The 18,312-nt window shown below is 39.9% G+C and overlaps 1 protein-coding gene across 6 annotated transcripts in view; it reads left to right on the top strand.

The window, feature by feature from the left end:
* NCOA6 (nuclear receptor coactivator 6) overlaps positions 1 to 18,312 on the top strand; it is a 98,395-nt gene that overhangs the window by 48,923 nt on the left and 31,160 nt on the right. For 5 of the 6 annotated variants that reach the window (XR_012923738.1, XM_076011049.1, XM_076011047.1 and 2 more), the window contains 4 exons: positions 10,298 to 10,426; positions 11,121 to 11,975; positions 14,023 to 14,169; positions 15,398 to 16,514. Coding sequence is in view for 5 of the 6 variants with exons in the window: in XM_076011049.1 (XP_075867164.1) it covers positions 10,298 to 10,426; positions 11,121 to 11,975; positions 14,023 to 14,169; positions 15,398 to 16,514 (2,248 nt within the window). In the remaining variant the exon portion in view is untranslated. The remainder of the gene's footprint in view (positions 1 to 10,297; positions 10,427 to 11,120; positions 11,976 to 14,022; positions 14,170 to 15,397; positions 16,515 to 18,312) is intronic. The other variant, XM_076011048.1, reaches the window with a different exon arrangement.

The raw sequence follows: 18,312 nt of genomic DNA, 5'->3' as shown, positions 1-18,312 counted from the left end.
TTTTTTTTTTTTTTTTTTGGTTTGTTTTTTGTTCTTTATTTCCATTCTCCAGAAAGTAACAATATAGTAGTGGCTTTTTAAATTTTTCCAGCTATAGGAACCTTTATTCAAATAAAGCCTGAGACTGTACCCAGTCATTCCCCTTCCTACTCACCACAGTAGCCCTTGAAGAAATGCAACAAGATAGAGGAGCTCAGTTTATAAGCTCCTGTTCTGAACTGTAGCTGATGACTTGGTCAAAGAATTGGAACTAGGTTTTTATTTCGGCATTGCCATTTACTAGTTACCTCAAACTAGTTACTGTATCTCCCTAAGCAACAGTATCTTCACCTATAAAATGAGATAATAGGCCGGGCGTGGTGGCTCATGCCTGTGATCCTAGCACTTTAGGAGGCCAAAGGGGGAGGATTCCTTGAGGCCAGGGGTTTGAAACCAGCCTGAGCAAGACAGGCCAGGTGTGGTGGTGTGAGCTAGTGGTTCCAGTTACTTGGGAGGCTGAGGCAGGAGGATTGTTCAAGCCCAAGAGTTTGAGGTTGCAGTGAGCTATGATGATGCCACTGCATTCCAGCCTAGGAGACAGAGCAAGACCCTGTCTCAAAAACAAACAAAAAGAGACAATAATGCCTATAGTCTTTTGAGCTCGTGCTTAAAGGTAAATGAGCCCTGAACAATATAGCAAACATTTCTTGAGTTCCTGTTAAATATACATCAGGACCTCTGCTATAGGGCTGTTGTGGAATACCATATAGTATATTAAAATACTCAACCTGGTACCTTTAGTTACCCACAGAAGTCTAAGCATTTGGTGTTAAGGCAACTTGATGAGAGATTATAGGTGACACTGTTGCCACTACTGGAAGGACCAGGGCTAGGGGACAGAAGCAGAGTGAGAAGAGCCTAGTTATGTTATATATAGTTAATGAAAGAATGAATGGACCCAAGATGAGCCTCAGTAAATCTGGGTTCTAGTCTCAACTCCTGGCCAAAGAACTTATTTACTGGCCTTAATTGCCGGGAAACATCTTTAATTATGTCCTGGAAACAATGCTATAGATCCCTTCCAGGTTTAAAATTTTAAACCACGACTCTCTTAGATTAGTATCTGTCAGATAGCAAGGATATTTACTAAGCATCTCTAGGAAGTAAGTATAAATTATAGTTCTGTAGTTAATTACCAACATAGGAAACTTAGAAGCTTTAGGTTGAAATCAAGTTAGATTGGTATTTAATGAAGGACACTGTGATAATATATACAGTATAAAGTTTCAGGAATAATGAGTTAGTAATGATCTATAGTCACAGTACCATTTTAACCCCCAGGTATCTTTCTTTACTGCCAAGCATATTTTAGGATTGTTTTTCTCTGTTGTCTATTGGGACTTACAGGGTGCAAACAAAATTTAATATTAGGTTAAACCAAACAGATACATTTTTCTAGGTTAAGATATCTTAAATCCCTTCTAAAACAATAATAAATGACTTTGGAATTGTGTATCTAGATATCTTGGTTTGTCAGTTATTTTTAGCACTACTTTCTTAGCATTGGCAACAGAAAGTTAGCTAATCAAAGAGTCTTTTGCAACTAAAACTACATCTATTTTTTTCATAGTTTTATAGAATCCCAAGATTTGTAGGGATACTATAGTAGTAATATAATCAGGGTATATCAACCTCAACACTGTTGATGTTTTGGGCTGATAATTCTTTGCTGTGGGGGGCTGTCCTGTGCATTGTGGGATGTTTTAGTAGCATCCTTGGCCTCTGCCCACCAGATGACAGTAGCACTCCAGATGTCACCTAGGGGTCAAAATTGACCCTAGGTGAGAACCAGAGATCTAGTCCAGATGCCCACCTAGTACTGGAATTCATGTTATAGTGTCACTACTGAGCATGTAGTCAGCATATACTTGAAAATTTCTGGGAATACGAAGCTCACTGGAGACCAAGAAAACCTGTTTCTTATCTCATGAGAACTTTCTTACTGTCTAACTACCATCTTTGAAAAATTGAGTGGGATTCCTCAGAAACAAATCGAATTTCAACAGACAAACATTTACCTAACATCCTCTCCAACTACAAAACACCTAAAAATGCTAGATAAAACATAATATTTAGGCCGGGCGCTGTGGCTCACGCCTGTAACCCTAGCTCTTGGGAGGCCGAGGCGGGCGGATTGCTCAAGGTCAGGAGTTCAAAACCAGCCTGAGCAAGAGTGAGACCCCGTCTCTACTATAAATACAAAGAAATTAATTGGCCAACTGATATATATATAAAAAATTAGCCGGGCATGGTGGCGCATGCCTGTAGTCCCAGCTACCCGGGAGGCTGAGGCAGAAGGATCACTCGAGCCCAGAAGTTTGAGGTTGCTGTGAGCTAGGCTGACGCCACGGCACTCACTCTAGCCTGGGCAACAAAGTGAGACTCTGTCTCAAAAAAAAAAAAAAAAAAAAAACAAAACATAATATTTAGAGCCAGGCTCGATGACTCACACCTATAGTCCCCAGCTACTTGGGAGGCTGAGGTGAGAGGTGGGGCTAATGAGACCCCCATCGCTAAAAATAAATAAATGACTTATATAGCTGAGCCCATAAGAAAGCTGAGCAGTAGGGGGGTGAGAAAGAAAGCAAGAGAATTCCTCAGGGTAAAAAAGAAGTCAAGGATGAAAATTTAAATAGCAGTAAATAATTGAGATTCCACAGGGGCCAAGGGATTAGGAAGGGGTAAAAGACGAAGCCTTATATTGGGTCCACATGAAGAAGGAAGTTAGGCCGGGCGCGGTGGCTCACGCCTGTAATCCTAGCTCTTGGGAGGCCGAGGCGGGCGGATTGCTCAAGGTCAGGAGTTCAAAACCAGCCTGAGCAAGAGCGAGACCCCGTCTCTACTATAAATAGAAAGAAATTAATTGGCCAACTGATATATATATAAAAAATTAGCCGGGCATGGTGGCGAATGCCTGTAGTCCCAGCTACTCGGGAGGCTGAGGCAGAAGGATCGCTGGAGCCCAGGAGTTTGAGGTTGCTGTGAGCTAGGCTGACGCCACGGCACTCACTCTAGCCTGGCCAACAAAGCGAGACTCTGTCTCAAAAAAAAAAAAAAAAAAAAAAAGAAGGAAGTTAGAGTTCAGAATTCCTCGTGAAGCCAGAATTTTCAGCAAAAGGTAAATTAGGAAAATGTTACTCTCTAGCATAGGGAAACTTGTCTATCTTGGTGGGCGCTCTAGTTGTGGGATAGAAGAATGGTGGTTGTGGAATTGTCTTCTCTACTCTCTTGCATTTTGGACATTTAATATGTTAGTAAAGTGACCTAGAAACAGCCAGGCTAAATAATTAACATTAATGGTTCTACATTGGTGATTACTGTTGAAGCTATGGGGGGCACATTCTCAACCCAAGCCATTGCAGAATTCTCATAGTTACAGCCTACTATCAGTGGGCTTATACTCCCAATTTATAAAATTTAGGATTAAATTCCCTCTCTCTTGAATTTTAGGTAATAGGAAAGCAGGGTATTAAAAATTATGAAAATCAGCTCGTCCTAATACAGTGGTGTTTATAACTAATTGATCACATCCAGTTACAGATTCATTTCATTCTCTACTCCCACTGTTTCACTTGACTAGCCAAAAAAAAAAATTAAGAAAATCAGAGCTGGGTCCAGTGGCTTATGACTATAATCCTAGCACTTTGAGAGGCTGAGGCAGAAGGATTGCTTGAAGCCAGAAAGTTCAAGACCAGCCTGAGCAAGACCCATCTGTCTATAAAAAATAGAAAAATTGGCCGTGCATGGTGGCATAGACCTGTAGTCCCAACTACTTGCAAGGCAGAGAGCCAGGAGGATCACTTGAGCCCAGGAATCTGAGGTTGCGGTGAGCTATGATGAGGCCACTGCACTCTAGCCCAAGCAACAGAGTGAGACCCTATCTCAAAAAAAAAAAAAAAAAAAAATTATGAAAATCATAAGAAAACATGACACTATCAAAACATAAAGAAAGCTTGGCAGGGGCACAGGACTTAGAAATTTAAAAATCTTCAAAAGAATAACTTATTCAGAAAATTAGAAATAGCTGGATTAAAAGGTGAATTTAGGCAGGCCGTGGTGACTCGTGCCTGTAATGTTAGTACTCTGGGAGGCCAAGACAGGAGGATTGCTCGAGTTCAGGAGTTTGAGACCAGCCTGAGCAAGAGCGAGACCCCGTCTCTACTAAAAATAGAAAGAAATTAATTGCCTGGCAAAAATATATAGAAAAAATTAGCCAGGCATGGTGGCGCATGCCTGTAGTCCCAGCTACTCGGGAGGCTGGGGCAGAAGGATTGCTTGAGCCCAGGAGCTTGAGGTTGCTGTGAACTAGGCTAACGCCACAGCACTCTAGCCCGGGCGACAGAGTGAGAGACTCTGTCTCAAAAAAAGAAAAAGAAGTAAAAAAAAAAAAAACGGTGAATTTGAAGAAAATCACCCAGAACGCAGCAAAGAGAAATAAAGACAGTGAAATATGAAAGAAGTGAAGAGACATAAGGATAAAATGAGAAGGTTGAATGTATGTTTGAAAAGAGTTCCAAAAGAATATAAAGAAATTGGGGAGGGATGGAGAGAGAATGGCTGAAATTTTTCCAGAACTGATAAAAGACATAAGTCTTCAGATACAGAAGCACAGTAATCCTGAGCACTACAAATAAAAAAATAAACCCACCTCTAGACACGATATTGTAAAACTACAGAACATTGAAAACAAAGAGAATGTTAAAAGCAACCCAAAAGAAAAGACCAGTTATTTACAAGGGAAAGCTACCAGGCCTATAGCTGATTTCATAATAGTGGCATTGGAATCTAGAAAACATTGGAATAATATTTTCAAATGCTGAGAAAATAATTGACAGCCTAGAATTTTAAATGTAGCTATACTATCAAGCATATATGAGAAGGCTGGGTGTGGTGGCTCACACCTATAATCCCAACATTTCAGGAGGCTGAGCTGGGAGGATTGCTTGAGGCCAAGAGTTCGAGACCAGCCTGGGCAACACAGTGAGACCCCATCTCAAAAAAAAAAAAAAAAGAGTATATGAGGCCAGGTGTGGTGGCTCACGCCTGTAATCCTAACTCTTTGGGAGGTCAAGGTGGGAGAATAGCTTGAGCTCAAGAATTCGAGACTAGCCTAAGCAAGAGCAAGACCCCGCCTCTACTAAAAATAGAAAAATTAGCCGAGCAAAGACGTATGTGCCTGTATAGTCCCAGGTATTCAGGAGGCTGAGGCAGGAGGATTGCTTCAGCCCAGGAGTTTGAGGTTGCAGTGAGCTGTAATCACACCACTGCACTCTGGCCCAGGAGACTGTCTCCAAAAAAAAGTAGTATGAAATAAAGACATTTTCAAAGAGACTAAGAGAATTTACCATTAACAGACCCTTGCTAATTGAACTGCTCAAGGATGTACTTCAGGAAGAAGAAAATTGATCCTAAGATGGAAGAAATAAGATCTAAGAAGGAATGGTGAGCTGAATAATTGGTAAACATGGGGTAAATCTAAATAAGCATTGACTTATTTAGCAATGATGATCATATATTGTCTTTAGACTTTAAGTCATGTATGTCTGTGGACATTTTAAAAATATCAATAAAATAATAGAATGTATAACTTCTAAACCAGCAACATAGGAGTAGAGAGGAAGGGCATGATGAAATAAATCAATCCAGTAAAATTTAAGAAAAATAAGAAAACAGCATATGAAAAAGAGGGTGAATAGAAATCATATAATGACAGAATAAATCAGAATATACCATTAGTTAACAATAAAAGTAAGTGGATTATGAACACTGATCAAAAGGAAATGATTAGGCCAGGTATGGTGGCTCATGGCTGTAATCTCAGCACTCTGGGAAGCCAAAGTGGAAGGATAGCTTGAGGCAAGGGTTCAAGACAAGCCTGGCAACATAGTGAGACCCTGTCTCTACAAAAAAATTTTAAAAATTAGCTGGGCATGGTGGTATATACCTGTAGTCAGATGGATTGCTTGAGCCCGGGAGTTCAAGGTTACAGTGAGCTGTGATTGTGCCACTGTACTCCAGCTTGAATGACAGAGCGAGACTCTGTCTCTAAGAAAAAAAAAGAAAATGATTAATCAGTCTTAGGTTTAGCTATATACTCTTATAGGAAACACACAAAATGTAAAGACTCAGCTCAAAGTTAGTATAGAAAAAAAGATAAACAAGGTGAATATTAACCAAGAAAAAGAGGTATATTTTGATATGATAAAACAAACATTAAGGTAAAAAGCATTGCTGAGGAAAAATAGGGTCACTGTATGATATAAAAGGAACAGTTCACCAGGAAGGTAGCTAAACTTACGTACTTAATAACCTACCCTCAAAATATGTAAGAATTGCATGGAGATAGCAAATCTTAGGGGAGATTTTAACGTACTTCTGTTAGTAACTAATGGATCAAGCTTATAAAAAATTAGTAAGAATAAGGAAAACTTGAATAATAATTAAAATAGTTTTATATGATGGATAATATGTAGAAACCATGCAGTAATAATTCAAGAATTCTTAATTTTTCTAAGCAAAAATGGAAAATTTATACAAATTGACCATGAATTCCAACCAAGAGCAAGTTTTAGTAAATACCAAATATTGATATCACACAGATCCTATTCTCTGATCACAGTGCAATTAAATCAAGTCAGTAGCAAAATACAAAACAAAAAAAAAATCTCTTGTTTTTGGAAATTTAGTAATATATTCTAAAACCTAAAGATTATTTAAAAATCAATCATGATGGAAATTAGACAATATTTACAATGGAGTAATGAGAATAGTACATACCAAAATTTGTGAGATGAAGCTAACACAGTGCTTAGAAGAAATTTTTGCCCTCAGAAACTTACATTAATGAAGAATATCAACTGAAAATTAACAAGCTAATTGTCTGACTTAAGAATGGAGGAAAAGAACAGCAAAGTAATAAGCTAGGAAGGAAATAATGGAGATAAGAGCAGAGATAAGTATGAATCAGAAAAACAGTAAAGCAGAGCAGCAAATCCAAAAGATGTTTCTTTGAAAGGACAACTAAAACTCATAACCTGGGTAAGACTACTAAAGAAAAAAAGGAGAGGCACAAGCAATGTAAAGAATGGGGAAAAAGTATACACTTTTTTTTTTTTTTTTTTTTTTGAGACAGAGTCTCACTTTGTTGCCCAGGCTAGAGTGAGTGCCGTGGCGTCAGCCTGGCTCACAGCAACCTCAATCTCCGGGGCTCAGCGATCCTACTGCCTCAGCCTCCCAAGTAGCTGGGACTACAGGCATGCGCCACCATGCCCGGCTAATTTTTTGTATATATATTTTTTAGTTGGTCAATTAATTTATTTCTATTTTTGGTAGAGACGGGGTCTCGCTCAGGCTGGTTTCGAACTCCTGACCTTGAGCAATCCGCCCGCCTCGGCCTCCCAAAGTGCTAGGATTACAGGCGTGAGCCACCACGCCCGGCCAAGTATACACTTTTAAAGGGTGAATTTTTTAGTATATGAGTTATATCTCATTTTTTAAAAAAATAGCAAAAAGGATATTCTATGCATAACTTCATGCTAATAAATTTTTAACTGTTGGCAAAATTATAATTTAATCAAAATTGACTTAGTAGGACATAATAAACTTGAAAATCTATAACCACTTAAGAAATGGAAATAATTAAAGATCTGTTTCCATATGAATTAATTAGTATATCATATAGGCCCAGATGGTTTTGTAGGTAAGTTTTTACTAAACATTTAAAAAACAGATGTACATATTCTTCCAGAGCATAGAAAAAGAGGAAAGTTTCTTTCCACCTTATTTTGAAGTTGTTTTAATCTTGACACCAAAAGTCAAAGAAGGACGGGAAGAGAGGATAATTATAAGCTGTTCTCACTTAAGAACACAGACGATGCTCACGCCTGTAATCCTAGCACTCTGGGAGGCCGAGGCGGGCGGATTGCTCAAGGTCAGGAGTTCAAAACCAGCCTGAGCAAGAGCGAGACCCCATCTCTACTATAAATAGAAAGAAATTAATTGGCCAACTAATATATATAGAAAAAATTAGCCGAGCATGGTGGCACAATGCCTGTAGTCCCAGCTACTTGGGAGGCTGAGGCAGGAGGATTGCTTGAGCCCAGGAGTTTGAGGTTGCTGTGAGCTACACTGCCGCCACGGCACTCACTCTAGCCTGGGCAACAAAGCAAGACTCTGTCTCAAAAAAACAAACAAAAAGAACATAGATGATAAGTCCTAAAAAATATAGCAGTATCAGAAATGAGAGAAATGAAAAAGAAAAGAAAAGAGAGAAATGGAAGAGGAGCTCTCAAACTGCTAGTTGGAGTATAAATTGGTATAACCACTTTCAAGAGCAATTTACCAATATACAGTAAAATTGAAGATGCTTATACTTTAAACCCTAGCAATTCTGGGCTGGTCACAGTGGCTCACACTTATAATCCTAGCACTCTGGGAGGCCAAGGCGGGAGAATCACTTGAGCTCAGGAGTTCGAGATCAACCTGAGCAAGAGTGAGACCTTGTCTCTTTAAAAAAAAAAAAACAACCTAGCAATTCTCAGTATATAGTCTAAAATAGTCTAAAGACACTCTCATATGTTCACAAGAATTCATGACAAATACATGGCCTTGCAAAATTGTAAGATTAAAAAGGAAAAGTAGAACCTTAGTAGTCATCAGCAGAAGGATGGATGTTTCTATACCATTGAGCACTTACAGCAGTCAAAACGATTGAATCTCAATGATATTAAATGAAAAAGGAAACTGAAAAAAAATACATATAGTATGGTACCATTTATGTAGAGATTTAAAAGCATACAAGATGAGGCACGGTGGCTGGCTCCTGTAATCCTAGCACTCTGGGAGGCCAAGATGGGAAGTTCACTTGGCATCAGGGGTTCAAGGCCAGCCTGAGCAAAAAGCAAGACCCCATCTCTACAATAAATAGAAAAATTAGCCAGAAATGGTGGTGTGCACCTGTAGTCCCAGCTACTCAGGAGGCTGAGGCAGGATAATCACTTGAGCCTAGAAGTTTGAGGTTGCTGTGAGCTATGATGATACCACTGTATTCTAACCAGAGTGACAGAACAGGACCCTGTCTCAAAAAAGAAAATGCTGTGCAGCTCACCCAGATATACAGAAAAGGTAAATGAACATGCATAGAACTGTTAGTCCCAATTATAATAAAAGGAAGGAAATGGAATCAGATTGGGAAGGAATAGGAGGCTTCTGCATGTATATCTGATGTAGGTAGGACAAATGTTATAGATTTAAAAATAATAAATGATGAATATAGAAATTTTCATGCCTTTTCATGTTCTTGAAATATCTCATTTTTTTTTTTTTAGGCCATTGCATTCTTATTTTAATATTAAGTCTAGAACCATTTACTTTATTTCATCTATGACAATTTTTCACAGTTGTTTTTTTTTTTCTTTTTTTTATTTTGGCATATTATGGGGGTACAGATTTTAAGGTTTCAATAAATGCCCATTTCCCCCCCTCCCCCCAAAAGTCTGAGTCTCCATCATGACCATCCCCCAGATGGTGCACATCTCACTCATTATGTATGTATATACCCGCCCCCCTCCCCCCTCCCACCTGCCCAATACCCTATTACTGTAGCACCTATGTGTCCACTTAGGTGCTACTCAGTTAATACCAGTTTGCTGGAGAATATATCTGGTGCTTGTTTTTCCATTCTTGGGATACTTCACTTAGTAGTATGGGTTCCAGCTCTAACCAGGAAAATATAAGATGTGCTATATCACCATTGTTTCTTAGAGCTGAATAGTACTCCATGGTATACATATACCACATTTTATTAATCCATTCTTGGATTGATGGGCACTTGGGCGAAATATCTCATTAAAAACAAAAATTGTGCCGGGTGCGGTGGCTCACGCCTGTAATCCTAGCTCTCTGGGAGGCCGAGGCGGGCAGATTGCTCAAGGTCAGGAGTTTGAAACCAGCCTGAGCAAGAGTGAGACCCCGTCTCTATTATAAATAGAAAGAAATTAATTGGCCAACTAATATATATATATACAAAAAATTAGCCGGGCATGGTGGCGAATGCCTGTAGTCCCAGCTACTTGGGAGGCTGAGGCAGGAGGATTGCTTGAGCCAGGAGTTTGAGGTTGCTGTGAGCTAGACTGATGCCACGGCACTCACTCTAGCCTGGGCAATAAAGTGAGACTCTGTCTCAAAAAAAAAAAAAAAACAAAAAAAACAAAAATTGTGCCAATTCCAGTATTCTATTGTAGGGATTTTTTTTTTCTAGGATTAATAAGGATGAACAACCCTGCCACTGTTATGATACCCCAGGGTGGAAATGTGTCATCTTCCATGATGGCATCAGGCCCCAATCCAGAGCTCCAGCCCAGGACTCCTCGCCCTGCTTCTCAGTCAGGTAATGACCTCCAATCTTTGAGGATTGAAGAGGCCGAAACTTCCTACACAGATCAGCTGTCTCTGATGCCGAATTTCTAACTGCCTAACTCAAAATGCCACCTTCTTTACAAAATCTACCCTGATTTCTTTAAGCTAAATGTCCTCATTTTCTTAGAATTTCTGATGATTATCTTACCACTTATACCCCAACATTCCTCAAAATTCATGCCTTGTCCTACTTAGTCTTGCAAGATACTCCATGACAGAGAATTCTGTGGTCAAATAAACTTGGTAAATGCGTTATTCTTTGTCCCCTCTTCCAGATTCAAAATTAACATATTAGAGCCACTGAAAGCCCTACAGTGAAGAAACCTAAGGTTGTTAGCTTCAGTGTTTCCCAAACCTAATCGACTGTTCTGTTTTCTTTTTTTATAACACTAATTTTCATAGTTCCCCAGAATATAATTTGGAAAATATTGCTCTCTACATTTCATGTTTGGCTCTTATATCCACTATTGAACCATAAGCTCTTTTTAAGGCAGGATTCATATTTCTGTTATCTTGGTATCCTGCTTTGCACATACAAGGTATTCACAAATACTTATTTTGTTGATTAGTGCCAGCAGATTTTACTCTATATTTGCAGAATTGCCAAGGCCATTGCTCTAGGTTGCAGTAGGTTAATTATTGCTTTGTTGACTATCTTTAAACAGATGCAATGGACCCACTCCTCTCTGGGCTTCATATACAGCAGCAAAGTCATCCCTCAGGATCTTTAGCTCCCCCACACCACCCGATGCAGCCTGTCCCTGTGAATAGACAAATGAACCCAGCTAATTTTCCCCAGCTCCAGCAGCAGCAACAACAGCAACAACAACAGCAACAGCAGCAACCGTTGCAGGCAAGACCCCCACAGCAACATCAGCAGCAACAGCCACAGGGAATTCGACCCCAGTTTACTGCCCCAACTCAGGTGCCTGTTCCTCCAGGCTGGAACCAGCTGCCTTCCGGAGCCCTTCAACCTCCTCCAGCCCAGCCTTCTCTGGGCACAATGACTGCAAACCAAGGGTGGAAGAAGGCTCCCTTGCCTGGCCCAATGCAACAGCAACTCCAGGCAAGACCATCCTTAGCCACGGTACAGACACCTTCCCATCCTCCCCCTCCATATCCCTTTGGCAGCCAACAAGCCTCACAAGCCCATACAAACTTTCCTCAGATGAGCAACCCAGGCCAGTTCACAGCTCCTCAGATGAAGAGCTTGCAGGGAGGGCCCTCCAGGGTCCCAACCCCCCTGCAGCAGCCCCACCTCACCAACAAGTCTCCTGCCTCCTCACCCTCCTCCTTCCAGCAGGGATCCCCTGCATCCTCCCCAACGGTTAACCAAACTCAGCAGCAGATGGGACCAAGGCCACCTCAAAATAACCCACTTCCCCAGGGATTTCAGCAGCCTGTCAGCTCTCCAGGTCGGAATCCTATGGTTCAACAGGGAAATGTGCCACCTAACTTCATGGTGATGCAGCAGCAACCACCAAACCAGGGGCCACAGAGTTTACATCCTGGCCTAGGAGGTGAGGAACACTGAAGCTATTTGTGATGATAAATTTGCTGGAGATAGATCTTAGTAGAACTTCAGTTTTTAGAGTTAATGGAGGGAGTAAAATAAGGATATAATTATTTGGTTTTGTTGATATGGTGGTGACGCTTATATAACTTAGTTAACTTGATACATTATGAAGCATCTTACTGGTTAATTTTAAACTAGCTCTCTGGATTAAAATGCAGGTAAAATTCAATATAGAGATGTTCATTTTGTTTTTCAAATTATTTTTGCTTGATCTTGTATTAGTAAATTAAAATGTCCAGAAGAAACATGCATTTTATTAACAATTTAAACTTCTCAGCTGTTGAGAAAATTTATGCAGTAGAACAAAAATGAAAAGATAAGGAAAAGGGTCTTATTGGGGAAAAGGCCCTTATAATGATCAATTTTGATAATCCTATTAATAATAAAGTAGTAAGCATGGTATTTGTTAAGTTTGATTAAAGTCTTAGAGGGGAATAAGTTTGGAAATCATTGACTTTTATAGATTTATAATGCCAATGCCTGCTCCTTAGAGAGGGAATTCCACCAGTTATACCTAAAGGAGATTTATTTATTTATTTTGTAAGGTGCCTCTTGTATGAAGAAAAAGCAATGGAGCTTAATGTGTGAGGTAAAACGATTACAGTAAAACTTATCCATCTCCATGTTTATTATTTATTCTTATTAATCATTGATCTAGTGCACATGAATGTGCTTGGAGCTTTTCAGTAAGGTATAGAGAGTATCAGTAATACTATCATCTGATAAGCATATCCCCCACCAAAAGACACCCATTGCCAACCCAGAAAAAAACCCTTGCATCTTTAGTGCGACATAGCAGAGGCATGTTCCCATGGTTTCTGGTGAAATTAAGTTGCTCATCAGTCTTTTCACTCTCCTGTAATTAATTTTCCTGACATGCAGGCTCTAATATTTGAATCTTAATAAGTTCTTAGAAAATGCAAGAATGTTTCAGTTCCAAACTTCACTGTTCTGGGCATCTGGCCTGGATCAGTGGATGCTGGGTAGTCCCTCCTGCAAAAGTGATTACTGATTTAATTACAGTGGAAGCATGCAAATGGGACTTGTCACTGCTAAAGAAAGGACAAATGCATATTTGTCTACAAAGAGTCTTTCAGGGCATTGAAAATTTGGCCCTTAAAAACATAAATAGACTAATACAAGAAATTTTTAAGTGAGCTTTAGAGTCTTGATGCTTTCATAGAGCAGATGATATGCTCACCTAGGTGATCTGGCCACATCAAGGCCTGCATTATAAATGATGAGTGGGTTCTGAGATTCTTCTTACTATAAATTTATTTTCTGAAATTAGGCCTTCCTAAAAGGAACTAGTACTTGAGTAAGATTCCATTAGAGCATGGTTTTCAGTACCACAGCTGTTCAGAATCACAGCAAACCTTATGAGGGGAAGGCATGATGATAAATTTAATGTAGCCTCACTTTGAAGCTCCTATGAACTGTTTCTGATCTCTTGTCTCTTCCGAAGAGACAAGCACAATATTGGGGGGAAATTTTCTGCAAAGGAGATTGTCATCCATTTCCCTCAAAGGAAAAAAAAAAATCACCTATCTTTAATATCGGGACCCAGCTCTTTGTTTTATAGTATTTCATTTCAATTTGTTAAATATGAGAGAGTTTAGCCTATTCCTTTGGTGCCTGTGTTAAAGTATGTAAAGTTTTGGGGTCCGTTGTATAAAAAAAAGTGAGCCCTCAAACCTTGCTGTGGCGTGGCCTCAGATCACATTTAGGGAGCAGATTGCCATCTTTTCCTTGGCATGTTCTAAGTGTAAATTTTTTAGTATTTCTTTTTCATTTTGACAATGCTCATATAAGAAATTGTGTTGATTTTTTTAACCATCTTTCCCAACCTTGTTATTAAAGATCCTAGCAGTGTGACAGAGAGAGCTAAGCCAGTGGAGACTTCATGCAGCTCATCCTTCCTTATTCATTCCATATCTAACCAAGAGTATAAATTTGTTAGGTAACTGCCTTACTCATTGTTTTCTATTAAGGAATGCCTAAACGCCTCCCACCTGGCTTCTCAGCAGGACAGGCCAATCCGAACTTTATGCAAGGTCAGGTGCCTTCGACCACAGCCACCACCCCTGGGAATTCAGGAGCCCCTCAGCTGCAAGCAAATCAAACTGTCCAGCATGCAGGTTTGTTTTCTGTGATTTATTCAGCTGGCATTTATTGAGTATTTTGTGGTAGACTTGATAGGCAACAAGGGTATATAGACAAGTAAGTCGTGATCTCTCTGCTTAATTTCACACCCACAAATAATTATTCTTTCAGACCAATAACTAATATGTAGAAAGTAGGTAAAATGTCTTAGGAAACACCTAAAAAAAGGAGATGAAACAAGTTAGAGCAGGAGTCAGCAATTCTTTTTTAAAAAAGGGCCGGATAGTAATTATTCTAGGTTTTACAGGATATATGGTCTCTGTTACAGTTACTCAACTCCACTATTGTAGCACAAAAAGTAGCCATAGACGATATATAAACAAGTGAGCAAGGCAGTGTTCTAAACACTTGTTTATTCACAAATCAGCAGTGGGCCTGATTTGGCCCAAGGGCCATAGTTTGCTGCCCCTGAGTTAGAGCTTGCTCAGGTAGTAAAAAGACAAAAGGCATTTCTGGCAAATTAAACTGTAGCTACAAAGCCATCAAGACATACAGCATGTTTGGACAACTGCAACTTTTTAAATCTCTGTTTAGTACTTACTAGCTTTGTTTATGCTGGGTATCTGAATTCTGGTTTATAATGTGGTATTTTTCAAACTTAATTGGTTCAAATTTAATACCAACAGTGTATTGGTATTTGGAAATTTTGGAAGAAAAATAAGACACAATGAAACAGCTCAAAAGTATTTGTAGAGCAGTATTGTATAAGCTCAAACTTCATGTTTCTAGTTGCTTAGGGACCACACGACTAATCCTCTTACCCTTTCTCATTCAAGCAGTTTAAACTGAGATAGTTCAAATATTTTCTGAACTCCCATTCCCACTTGGAGCTAATTTAGTTATGGTTCCCAACTATAATTGTAAATCACTAAGGAATGAGAAAAATCGTGACTTAAAAAAACAAAGATCAAACTATTTCTTGAAGGATGAGAGAAGGATAGAGCAAACTACTTGAGTTTCCCTATCTGCTAATACAAACTTCATTCATGACTTATGTGAATTTATGTTTTTTTATAGGAAGTTTTAAAACAATGATAAAATCACAATTCTTCCACCCTAGGACAGCTATTTTCTACTTTTATATGGTACCTTCCACATATACAGTAGTCATGGAGTTCAAGGTGTCTAAGTAAGGTAATTTGAGTATCTTAATAACAATAGGACAATATTTGTTTCTGAAACCATGCCTTTTTTTTTTTAAAGGTGGTCAAGGAGCTGGTCCTCCTCAAAACCAGATGCAGGTGTCCCATGGGCCAACAAATATGATGCAGCCCAGCCTCATGGGAATTCATGGCAACATGAACAATCAGCAGACTGGTAGTTCTGGGGTTCCTCAGGTGAACCTGGGCAACATGCAAGGCCAGCCCCAGCAGGGCCCACCATCTCAGCTGATGGGCATGCACCAGCAGATCGTGCCCTCCCAGAACCAGATGGTCCAGCAACAAGGAACCTTGAACCCTCAGAACCCCATGATCCTTTCAAGGGCCCAGCTTATGCCACAGGGCCAAATGATGGTGAACCCTCAGAGCCAAAATCTTGGGCCCTCGCCCCAGAGGATGACCCCACCCAAGCAGATGCTTTCCCAGCAGGGCCCACAAATGATGGCACCACATAACCAGATGATGGGGCCTCAGGGGCAAGTTTTGCTCCAACAGAACCCAATGATAGAACAGATCATGACCAATCAGATGCAGGGGAATAAACAACAGTTTAACACTCAGAACCAATCCAATGTCATGCCGGGACCAGCACAGATAATGAGGGGACCAACTCCGAACATGCAAGGAAACATGGTGCAGTTTACGGGACAGATGTCAGGACAGATGCTGCCCCAGCAAGGGCCTGTGAACAACAGTCCATCTCAGGTTATGGGGATTCAGGGGCAGGTCCTGCGGCCACCAGGGCCCAGCCCACACATGGCCCAGCAGCATGGTGATCCAGCTACTACAGCAAATAATGATGTCAACTTGTCTCAGATGATGCCTGATGTTAGCATGCAACAAACCAACATGGTTCCCCCCCATGTGCAGGCCATGCAGGGAAACAGTGCCTCGGGAAACCACTTCTCAGGCCATGGGATGCCTTTCAATGCACCTTTCAGTGGAGCACCCAATGGAAATCAGATGTCCTGTGGTCAGAATCCAGGCTTCCCGGTCAATAAGGATGTCACGCTAACAAGCCCATTGTTGGTCAACTTATTGCAGAGTGACATCTCTGCAGGCCATTTTGGGGTAAACAATAAGCAAAATAATACCAACGCAAATAAACCGAAGAAGAAGAAACCCCCTCGGAAGAAGAAAAATAGTCAGCAAGATCTAAAGTAGGTTGTGATAATTTTGCCTCAATTTTTATTCATTTGTTTCTATATGGACAGCTTTTTTTGATGGAAAATTTTAGACATATAAAACTAGAATAGTATAATGAAATCTCCCGGCTTCAACAATTCCCATCTTGCCAACAGCCTATCTTGCCTTCATCTATACGCTCTCATTGCCCTCTTGATTATTTTAAAACAAATTCACTTGGTGAATATTTCAGTGTGTAACTCTAAAAGATAAGAACAGTTTTTTTATATGACCACACAATGTCATTAGCACACCCATAGAACTATTAATAATACTTCATTAATATTCTCACATGTCCAAACAGTGTTCACATTTCCCTGTTATCTCCAGTTTTTTTTCTTACAGTTTGTTTGTTCAAGTAAGGATCCAAACAAGGTTTATACATTGCAATTGGCTGCTACATTTCTTAATTCTGTAGTCTCAGGGACGTTGTGGCACCCAGAGCCTGAAACATAACGAGTGCTACCACATTACAACTCCACAAAGCACTGACTTCAGGCCTATAATGGCTGTCAGGGAACCAGAAAAGCCCAGTGTGTTTTGGAAATGAAAACAACTACTTTCTCTCAGTAATAGTTTTTTGCACAGGTGCCTTTCCTTTAAAGGATCTTTATCATCCCTAGAAGCTTAAAACCCTCACAATAAGATGAATGGACTTTTTAAATCAGTTACCCTTTCAGTAAAGGTTCTCCAGGTGAGTTCTTTTGCAAGATCACAGCAGGAAGGGCAATTAATAATTTATATTTCATTTCCTGAAGCTAAGTATTAATTTAAGTCATGTTTCTGGCTTTGATAAAATGTTTCCAGAAGGAACATTGATTGAGCTGGATTTTCTGCCTTTAATCATAAAACTAAAATTTAGAGACATTTAACAGGGAAGAGTGAGTGACTAATGCATGTATGCGTGTATAACAGTTTAATCCAAATAAATTCCTAGAACTATGGAAAAGAATAAGGGAGCTTTATTTAAAGAAGCTTAAATGTTCAAAATAAAACCAACTACTTTTGTCCCAGCCTTCCCACACATTCTTTGGTTGTACTCTGTTATATCATACTCACTTGCTACTTTTTGAATCTTATACATTAAAAGCCAATTGCTGCCGGGCGTGGTGGCTCACGCCTGTAATCCTAGCTCTCTGGGAGGCCGAGGCGGGCGGATTGCTCGAGGTCAGGAGTTCGAAACCAGCCTGAGCAAGAGCGAGATCCCGTCTCTACTATAAATAGAAAGAAATTAATTGGCCAACTAATATATACAAAAAATTAGCCAGGCATGGTGGCGAATGCCTGTAGTCCCAGCTACTTGGGAGGCTGAGGCAGGAGGATTGCTTGAGCCAGGTGTTTGAGGTTGCTGTGAGCTAGGCTGACGCCACGGCACTCACTCTAGCCTGGGCAACAAAGCGAGACTCTGTCTCAAAAAAAAAAAAAAAAGCCAATTGCTACATATTAACAATCTATATTTTCCTGAATTCAGACTTAATAAGTACTTTAATTATTGAATTTTTTTGTTCTTTCTCGGTTGAGTTCTTTACTACTGTCAGCCTGTGGGAATAACATTTTTGTGGGGATAATTATTTTATTCCTCCCAGTTGTCTGGGAATAAAATTGCAAGGTCATTCTGTTGCCATTAGTATGCATTTTTGCTGTTTTCACCAGCCCTGAGGGAAACTGCTTACTTATTGGGTCTATAAATTATGAAAAGAACCTTATATAGCATCAAGGCTGCTAGGAAAGGGAAACAGTAGGTTTAATAGAAAGAGCGCCTACTTCCAGCTC

The sequence above is a fragment of the Microcebus murinus genome, chromosome 16 (assembly GCF_040939455.1).
Source record: "Microcebus murinus isolate Inina chromosome 16, M.murinus_Inina_mat1.0, whole genome shotgun sequence".
NCBI classification, from domain to species: Eukaryota; Metazoa; Chordata; class Mammalia; order Primates; family Cheirogaleidae; genus Microcebus; species Microcebus murinus.
Note: the sequence above shows the minus strand (reverse complement) of the source record. Positions and strands in the feature narration are given on the sequence as shown.